The 10,455-nt window shown below is 41.2% G+C and overlaps 1 protein-coding gene across 1 annotated transcript; it reads right to left on the bottom strand.

The window, feature by feature from the left end:
* Nucleotides 1-1,376: 1,376 nt before the first annotated feature.
* Nucleotides 1,377-7,287, bottom strand: LOC110314720 (oogenesin-2-like). Its single transcript, XM_021188956.1, is given in 5 exon segments — nt 1,377-1,423; nt 1,426-1,886; nt 2,528-3,112; nt 3,634-3,944; nt 7,231-7,287. Coding segments are annotated over 5 exon segments (1,434 nt in total). The 5' UTR covers nt 7,261-7,287.
* Nucleotides 7,288-10,455: the final 3,168 nt, after the last annotated feature.

The raw sequence follows: 10,455 nt of genomic DNA, 5'->3' as shown, positions 1-10,455 counted from the left end.
TTTTTTATTAAATATTTTATTTCATTTCAAATGCTATCCTGAAATTTCCCTATATCCCCCCCCCGCCCCTGCTCCCCTACCCACCAACTCCTACTTCTTGGTCCTGGCCTTCCCCTGTGCTGGGTCATATAAAGTTTGTAAGACCAAGGGGCCTCTCTTCCCAATGATGGCCAACTAGCCAAACCCAGATACTATTGCACATGCCAGCAAGATTCTGCTGAAGGGACCCTGATATAGTGGTCTCTTGTGAGGCTATGCCAGTGCCTGGCAAACACAGAAGTGGATGCTCACAGTCAGCTATTGCATGGAACACAGGGCCCCCAGTGGAAGAGCTAGAGAAATTACTCAAGGAGCTGAAGGAGGCTGCAACCCTATAGGTGGAACAACAATATGAACTAACCAGCACCCCCAGAACTTGTGTCTCTAGCTGCATATGTAGCAGAAGATGGTGTCTCTGGTTTTATGTGGAGTTTGTCTACATTACACATGAAGATTGAGAGACCCTCATGCGGACCTATTACAGGGAACCAGGGGATGGTATTAGAACATATTTCTTCGACTAAGTTTAAACTCTTCTTACCCAACATATAAACTGTTCTGGGAGTATAAAGAATTAGATAGCTTAAGGTCACATTATGTCCTTATTTTGATATCAGTTATCTGAATGTTTATATTGCAAATAATGTCTTCTAGCAAAGGTTAAATACAAGGACATAGTTCCTGAAATATGCCTGCCTTGGTATTCACTTGGTCCTCATTTTCTTGACTGTTCCCTCATCCCATTGTTCTCCATATCTAACTCAGGCGTGATCTGAATGTCCTACATACAAATTTGTTTCCCAAACACTGAGCACTTTGTGAAGCCCTGTGGTTTGGGTCCCATTTATAAGACCTGTTCCTGAGATGCAAGGAACTTCACAAACCTGAGATTGACCTAATTATGGTGATGAGGAATGAAGAAATCAGACATGGGTACAGAAATGCTGGAAGTGATTAGGCTCTGTGCTTTGATAAGAGACATACTAGCAACCCAGAAAGTCAACACATTTATTGTATACAGTCAACAGAGTGGAACATTATCCTCATGGAAGGGTGCCTCTATTGTAACACACTTGAACTACAATAATCCTAGAGAAGAAAAGAGTGCTTGACACTTTTTGCAGTTGCAACACTCATTCACCAGCTCTCAGGATAAGCTTGTCTTTCCAGTGCGTCTCAGACATTTAGGTAATTGCCATATCCTTGCTCCTTTTAGCAATTTCATCAATCCTCAATACTAAGCTTCCATTTCTCTCTTCCACAATCAATTTCACAGTGGTCTTTTTTCAAAAAAGCAACATTGGTTCTCCAGATCATAAACATAGGAAACACCACACTTAGAGCATCTGGTTGTAGCAAAGGTGACATCCTCTGGCTGTCTTATGGCCCTGAGTATATCCAGGAGTTCAGGGCAAAAAATTTCTAATCGGTGAGGTAGTATTACATCCCTGTTATCATAGCACTCCTGAGGGGCAGGGTACATCTCAGTAATTAGCTGGCTAAGGTTGGCTGTGTGGTGTAGAAGTTTTTTCAGGAAAAGCAGAGAGAGTTTGTTACCATAGAAATTGACTTCTGTGAGTCGATAACATTGACTTATGGCAGGCAGCAGGGCATTGAAATGAATTTCCCCCATTTCACATGAGTTCAATTGCAGGCATTCCAGTGTATCTCTAAGTCTCTCAAGGAGAAACCCAAGAGGCTCAAGGAGTAAATGACTTAAACGTATTTCAATCAGGTGGAAATATTTGAGCTCAAAAATATTCGGGCAATAGGGCAGGTAATCCAAGTCTGACTGGAAGAGGTAACATCTAGTGATCCAAAGTACCTTCAAGGGCTTCTTCAGGCACCTGGGGAGAGAAGAAATAATTGCTTTCTAGCAAATTGTGGTGAATGGGGTTAATAGATTGGCAGATAAGCAGATGAGACTTCTCATAGACTCAGTATGACAATACATTGAGGTCAACCCCCATCCAAGACATTGCCGTCTGTTGTCTGCTCACACAACTCAGATCATTCTAGTCTTAGGCTTATCTATAGCAACATGATTCAGGACCTGGCAGAAAAGCACACCAATGGATATATCAGGCCAACATGGTGCACATAGGAAGAACTACCTACCCCAAATAAAATTCAACAACCTCCTAGTGAAAATTTTCAAAGTTCTCAGATGTTTTGTTTCTCCAAGGTCCATGATCCTGTCTTCACCATGAAACCTAGTGTTACATATTTCTCATCTAGTCAACCTGTTTCTGGACTCAAAACATGAGCAATCAGAGCCATGTTTATGCCTGGTCATATACATGTTATCACAGAGGTCATCTGCTCAGACATGCTATGCCTCTAATATTGGTAGGTTTATGGTATCCATACCATCATGAGTTACAAAGCATGCAAAACAAAAACAAAACAAACCAGACAAGGAAATAGAAAAGTAAAGAGAAGAGATATGTTTTCTCTGGTTTACTGGACTCTTTCAGTTTTTCCTTACCTGAGGCATTCTTTTAGGTTGCTTTCTATAAAAAAGACATCCTCTACATAGAGTTCCTGGAGATGGTGGAGTGTGGGAAGTTGAGAAATCACTGTGATCACATTCTCCTCATCAAGATTTCTATTGTCATCCATACTGTAGGTATCTGTGATTCCATCTAGTGTGAGTGAGAGAATATTTTTCATCTGTTTCAGGTAGGGATTAAGAAAATCCCAATCATCTAGGCAAAGACAACATAGCTCCAGGCTTTTTATACAGTCTGCATGTACAATTTTGAAAATTTCTATGACTGTGGCTTTGCTTGAGCCCAGAATCTTCAGATTTCTACAGCATAAATGAGTGGAATTTTTTCTTTGCTGGGCCCACTGCAACAAATATGTGGCACATTCATCAAGACTGTCCTCCTTGAGTTGTAATTGAGTCTTCACGTGCACTTGTTTCTTCATCCCATAGTCAGGACTGTTCTCCACTGGCTGCTCCTGTTCCATGAACTCTGGTAAGCCTTCAACTTCATGGGATCCAGTCCATATCCCACAGTCATCACCATCTGTTTGCCCCAAAATGATCTCTCTGAGTTTGCACCTACTGTGGGAGAAAAAAGTATAATTTTCAGAAGGTAATAGACAACACATTTTACAGTTTGATTCCCTTCCACATCTCACACTTCAGCCTTTTCTTCCAAAACTTTGCTTATTCCTGTGCTGGGAATAAACCTCTGAGTCCAATACTGAGAAAATGAATAGCATTCTTTGGAAGAAGGGCATCTTTAGCCTGTCATACTTCCCTTCATTTCAGGCCCCTTAATCCCATCCTCATTTCACTTGAACCTTTGAAGGATGCAGGCAAAGGCCCCTTCCTCACTGGGTGTATTTGCTCTATTCTGTTTTCTATATTAAACATCATTTGCCCAGATTGCTGAGACTGAGCCCAAACCGCTACACCCCTCTTAGCCTCTTCACCCAGTAAATAACAGTCCTGAGTAGGGGTGAAGAAAAACATGAAGATCAGAAGCCTCTGATTCACAATTGCCTAAATATTCTCTGTCACTACTTGCTCATTCTCAGCACTCAGGGAAATGTCCCCTAACCCCAGGTGATCCTGCATACCTGGAAAGAACTGGTTTTGAAATCAGTATATCTATCCCCTCAAGAACAGCCTTCAAAGTGTCTAGGCTGAGGTTCTTCATCGTCATTCCTACAGAAAGGCATGGGAAGGGCCACACAGGTATCATGGCAGTCAAGATCTTTGTATGTCCATCAATAAATGCCTCCTTAAACATCTCTGGGAACATCATATTGGGCAGGTCCTTGAGAGCAGAAATGGCCAAGTACTCATCTGTCAGTAGACTCTGTATTGCCACCTCCATCAGAGTGGGTGGGGAGTAGAAATTCATTGTGTCTTCTTTTAAAGAGTTATTCTAGGGAAGCCAGGAAGAAATATATCATTCATGACAAGAAACTTAGCAAGTCTTTTTGCCTAGACAGGGAAGTGTGAGGCCTTGATCACTAGTGCTGATGATGAAGAACTCAGTTTACCAATTTGAGCACCCTCAGTTGTTTTTTCATTGTTCTTTGAGATAATGTCTTTGCAGAAATACCAATATCCTTGGCTGTCCTGAAACTTACTTATAAACCACACTGGCCTGGACTCCACAGAGAATTGCCTGCCTGTGTCTCCCAAGTGCTGAGATTACATACATGTGTGTTCCATCACTGCTAAGTCTGTGCTACCATAATATGCCTAATCCAGAACTACATAGGCTGGCCTGTGCTGATTTTAAAGCCCTAATTCTCTCTGGTATTATGATGTGTCTCCAAAGTATCCTAGTTCCCAAAGGCCAAATCCAATTGTAGCCACAGCTGGGGTGAATACATCCTACTGGGAAGGGATCACCAGTAACTCTGAAGCCTCAGTCAGTTGTTGGATGATGAATAGACTGTGTTTAGCTCTCCAGTCCTTTAAAGAAAAGAAAGAAAATCAATTTTAAAATTGTCCACAATTGCCAGGCACGGTGGCACATGCCTTTAATCCCAGCACTTGGGAGTCAGAGGCAGGCAGATTTCTGAGTTCAAGGCCAGCCTGGTCTACAGAGTGAGTTCCAGGACAGCCGGGCTACACAGAAAAACCCTGTCTCGAAAAAAACAAAAACAAAAACAAATTATCCACAATCTCTATTTATCCAGCTACACTGCATGGAGTAAGTCACAGCATCTTTGAAATTTCCATAATTAGTTATTGGAGAGGGTGTTGGTAAAGTTCCAGTCTTGAGGTCTGCAAACTACAGAGCTAAATAGAGTGGGAAAGAAACACTAAAGTTAGTAATCCTTCAAGACATTGGCATGGCCTATAACTCTTTATAAATCATCCAGAAAGAAGAGATTATGAGGTGGAGATTATAATTCACATGCTGAAGGCTCAATGACATTGTTGGTTACGTCTATAGTACCAGAAAAGCTATCCTGAGTCATGCAGAAACAAATGGAGGACCAAAAAAAAAAAATAAGAATAAGGAGCAGAAATTTTAATTTTAAGTTATATTCAGACTTTTCATTGAATACTCAATAAAAACCAGGCTGGCTTCTTCTTGAAATTTTGAACACCTTGTAAAGAATAGACCATGTATCAAACAGCAGATAGAAATACCTTGCTTACTTTTGTTTGTTTATTGGTTTGTTTTGTTTTGCTTGTTTGAGACATGATTCTATCCACAGATGTTTGAAACATTCTGTATAAAATAGGCTGCCACCAAACTTAGAGACTATCAACCCTTTGCCTTCCTGTTGCAGTCAAGAGTGAGTACAGGAATAGAGGAGGGAGCTAGACTGTCATTGTGATATAATGTCTTTTACACACACATACACATACACATACATATACATGTACATATACACTACATACACACATATGTATATATGTATGTATGTATGTATGTATGTATGTATGTATGTGTATATGTAGATTTCTTCCTGCAAATTGAGGACATCCTGAATTCCATTGAAATAAGAGACTATACCATTTATTTTTTTGGTATTTTGTGTTTGTTTGCTAGTTTTGCATTATTTATTTAGTGATATATCTATCTATTTATGTATTTATTTAATATATATGAGTACACTGTGCCTGTCTTCAGACACTCCTGAAGAGGGCATCAGATTCCATCATAAATGTTTGTGAGGCACCATGTAGTTACTGGGAATTAACAGAGTACCTCTGGAAGAACATTCAATGTTCTTAACCACTGAGCCATCACTCCAGCCCTTGTTTTGCCCTCTTAAAAGACATAATATTTGGCTATTTTGATACTCACAGCCTCCCTCTGCCTCCCTGTCACTGGGAATAAAAGTTCACCAAAGAATGCCAGGTTTAAAGTGACATAAATATCAGTACTCAAGACACTCAGGTATGTCACATCTGACACTCCAGCCTAGAGTGCCTAGAAATCAAGGTCACCCTGACATTCTTAGTGAGAGTGTCTCAAGAAACAAAAACAAAATTAAATAAAACTAAAATGTCCCATAGAAACCACTATGATCTAATTAATAATTAGATGTAATTGACAACACTCTTGGATATTCTGGTTAAGCAGCCCTCAGGTGGATGTGATAGGAGAATCTTTGTGAATTTAAGGCCTGGAAATTGTTTTTTAAATTTATATTCCAACCATTGCCCCCTCCCACAGTTCCTCATATAATATATTTCAACTCCCCCCTTTCCTCCAAGAGGGTGCTCTCCTCCTCCCCAACTCTTCTGGCATCCCCCTTCTCTAGGGCCTCAAGTCTTTCCCACTGAAACTAGAACAGGAAGTCCTCTGCTATATATGTCCTGGGGGCTTTGCATCAGACTATGTATGCTGCCAGGTTGAGTGGCTCACTCTCTGGCAGCTCCCAGGCATCCAGGTTCATCGAGACTTACTATGGGGTCACACTTCCCTTCAACTTCTCCAAACCTTTCCCTAATTCATAGCTAGAAAAATCTCGAATGAACAGGAAGCACTTAAAGAAATGTTCGAAGGGAAATGCAAATCAAAATGACCTTCTTAAGATTCCACCTTACAACAATCAGAATGGCTAAGATTAAAAACCTCCAGTGACTGCACATGTTGGTGAGGATGTGAAGAAAGAGAAGACTCCTCCATTTCTGGTGGGATTGCAAACTGGTGCAACCACTATGGAAATCAATCTGGTTGTTCCTCAGAAAATTGGAAACACTTTTACCTGATGAGCCGGGTACCCCATTCCTGGTTATATACCCAGAAGTTGCCCCACTATACGTCAAGGACACTTGCTCCTCTAGTTCCTAGCAGCCTTATCTGTAATAGCCATAAGCTGGAAACAACACAGAAAGCACTCAACTGAAGAATGGATACAGAAAATGTACTTCATTTACACAATGGAATACAATCTGGATAATAAAAAACTGAGGACATCAAGAATTTTGCAGGTAAATGGATGGAACTAGAAAACATCCTGAGTGAAGTAACGAACATTCAAAATGATATGCATGGTATGTACTAATTTGTAAGGTCATATAAGTCAAAAAGTACAGAATATCTAGGATACAGGCCAGGAAATCTTACTTAGCAAGAACTCATCTTAAAAAAGAAGATCCACCAAGTAATACATTACATGAACAAACTTTCAAGTGAGGACAAGGCTCGACTAGGTTGCATGAGATAAGCATCCTTATGGAATTCAGGGACTTACTTGATCTGGACACCGGTTACAGATCGCCATATTCAGGCAGGGAAAGGCTGTAACTCCAAGCTTCAAGAGATTGATTGTTTCTCTGCCTGCTTTGACTCTTTATATAGTTTTCAGCTGAATCCTCCCCTTGTAGCCACACCCTCCCAGCCAAAGTAGGCCTCTGGTTCAATAGTTGAGTCCCTACCCACTTGCTCATTTTCAGAATTGGATGGTGTAGGTAAATTGGATCAGATCCATACATAGGAAGATTCTTAGGCTAGACAGAGAGTCAAGAACTATTGAAGCAAAGTGATTTGGATCATGCCTTTCACCACAGCAATTGTAAAGCAGAGACAGGCAAATCTGTGAGTTCAAGACCACTCTTAGACGCCAAGCATATAGCACTTATCCAAACTCATTGTGACTCTATATTGAGGTCAACAACCAGGACATGACCTTCTGTCATCTGCCCACACAATTCATAGCATGTTAGTCTGAGGCCTGTGAGTATCAGCGTGGGCATGGCAGGAAACTACAGCAATGGCTCTATCTTGCCAACATGGTGCATGTTGGAAGGTCTCTTGCATCCCTCCTAAGCTCTCATCCTTATCCCAGTCCCAGTCCAGTGATTCCAGAGTTCCATCCTCCATGCTCTATTTCTTCATGGAAAATGAGATGGAAATGACCAAGGTGGTAATTCTTACTCTTTTCTCCTGTGTAGGATTTTTCAACATTCATTTGTGTTCAATACCGCCTTCTGTGATTTATGACACTGGGTTTGCCACACAGCCTCAACTGGTCTGAAAGTCTAGAGCATCCTGTCTCCTTGTCCAAAGTCCACAGCTACCACACAAAGAAAGATAAAGGAGAAAGGGGAGGAGGGAAAGCAATGCAAACTGAAGGATTCAGTGGCATGTCTCTCTCACATTCAGTCTTTCAGGGTACTCTTATGTAGCCACATGGCAGAGCTGCTTTGAAGAAATTTAAATGTCTTGGAACACTTTTAAATTTCAGACACAGTCTGGATGTGCATCCAGGTGGTCACCAGTTCACAGACCTACCCGATTCTCCAAATTAGTATAATAAATCCCACTGTCACACAGCATATTATAATAATTACAAATTAAAGAGTAATGCCATACATTTCAGAGCGTGTCCTCAATCTTTCCTTGGCAGACTCAATCTGTGGAAAGCAGAACCTATGTTGTTGGGCATATGACAGTAGTACTGCTTCATTTGAGGGCCATAATAGATAATCAGTGTCATTTTGCCATGATGAGCGGCTGGTCACATTGCCTTCTTCTGAATAATCTTTTCAAAGGGAAATGAGATTCAGAGGAGCAGGTTTTGGTACCTGGTGAGACAAAGGTTAGTTGTATCTGGGTTTGTTCCTGTGAGAGCCTCCACATGCTGAGACTGATGAGTGTTTGGACTTGAGACAGCTAGAGAGAACAGCAGGGTACCCCGAGTTCTCCTGTATTGCAGATCAGGGGCTCTGGCCTTCAGGTGGTTTCTGGAATGGGGAGATTTACAGTTCCTAAGACATAGCACAGATATATGGCACCTGAGTGCTTTACCAGACCCATTCTGACTCAGTCATGTCCCTGTGGACAGGTATGCTGAATGATGTCCTGAGCTACTGGATACACAGAGACGAAAGGCAGCCCAAGGCAAAGGAACCAGTAGTTTCATTCCAGTACTCTCAGCAGGCAGACATTTGGCAGAAATCTGAAGCTGTAGTTCAATCCTGTAGAAACCATCAGGGTTGTCGATTGGCTTCAGAGATGCCACAGAAGCAGCAAGCTGGCACAGGAACCTCACAAGCTGATCTTGGCAAGTTGATCTCAATAGCAAAATTATCACAAGTTTAGCTCAAAGCAAACCAATACATGGATGCAGTCAGTGAAAAGTAGTGGGCTACAGCAATCCAAACCAAAGCTCACTGCTGATCTCCCACTGTCTGTATGGCCATATTAACTCCTTTACATGTGTGCTATATTAAAGCATCCTTTCACCTGTGTCTGCTTCAGGAAAAGAGTCTTTCATGTGTCTTCTTGAGGAAGACATCCTTTCACTTGTGTGCCTCAGCAAAACATCACTTGATATAACTAACTTTCCAAAGACACCAAAAGTCTCTACTTCAGTAGCAAGGTAGATACAGGGAGTTCTCTGAGTTGAAGGCCAGCATTTTTTTTAACCAAAGAACACGAGTTTATTATTTTGCTAAAAAAAGTAAGATGCCTTTATCACAGAGTAAATTCAGACCTTGGTCTTCAAATTCCTGGGTAGAGCCATTCCCATTGAAAAATGAGCTAATTTATACTACCACCAAGGTGCTTGACATGTTCTGACAGTCCTGACAATTTCAAATTGAGCAGAATTAATTGGAATGGTGATGAAGCAGATGCTACAATGAGGATTCTGCTAAGACCAGAGATGTAGGTATTGAGGAGCATTCCCTTTGAATGAAAAAAAATACTAATTAAAGCTGTTTTAAGCATATAAAAATTCAGCGAATTAAACCAATTTCCCCACTAATTGTGAATGCATATATTTTTTAAAAAGATGACTTTATTTGCTTTTATTTTATGCATATGAATGGTTTGCCTGCATGTATGTTTGTGCCCCATGTATGCCTGGTGCTCAGGAGGCTGTGAGAAGCCATCAGATCCCCCTACAGCCCCTAGAACTGGAGTTACAGACAAGTATGAGCTGCCATGTGGGTGCTGGGAACCGAACCCAGGTTCTCCAGAAAAGCTGCTGAGCCATCTGCCCAAACCCATTCTTTAGTATTCTCTAATAATCCAGGTCTATAGTTGAAAACACCACTCAGCTTTCAATCATGTGATAAATTTATTTTACACTTCCCTTCACTCCATTTTTCCTGTTCAGTTTTATTTTTGTGTCTCTGTGTGTGTCTCTGTGTGTGTACCCATGTCCATGTGAGCACATGTACCTTTGTACATGTGGGAACCCCAAAAGAGCAGAGGGTGACAATTCCTTGGAGATGGAGCTTCGGGTGATTGTGAACCAGTTGATATATATGCTGAAAACCAAACTTAAGTCCCCTGCAAGAGCAGTGAGTGCCCTCAATTGCCATGTCATCTTAGCTAGCCCCCTACCATTGGCTTTTTAAAATTTATTTTATTAAATATTTTCTTCATTTACATTTCAAATGCTATCCCAAATGTCCCCTATACGCTCCCCCTGCCCTGCTCCCCTACCCACTCACTCCCACTTCTTGGC

This window comes from Mus pahari, unplaced genomic scaffold (assembly GCF_900095145.1).
Source record: "Mus pahari unplaced genomic scaffold, PAHARI_EIJ_v1.1 scaffold_9773_1, whole genome shotgun sequence".
Lineage (NCBI taxonomy): Eukaryota > Metazoa > Chordata > Mammalia > Rodentia > Muridae > Mus > Mus pahari.
Note: the sequence above shows the minus strand (reverse complement) of the source record. Positions and strands in the feature narration are given on the sequence as shown.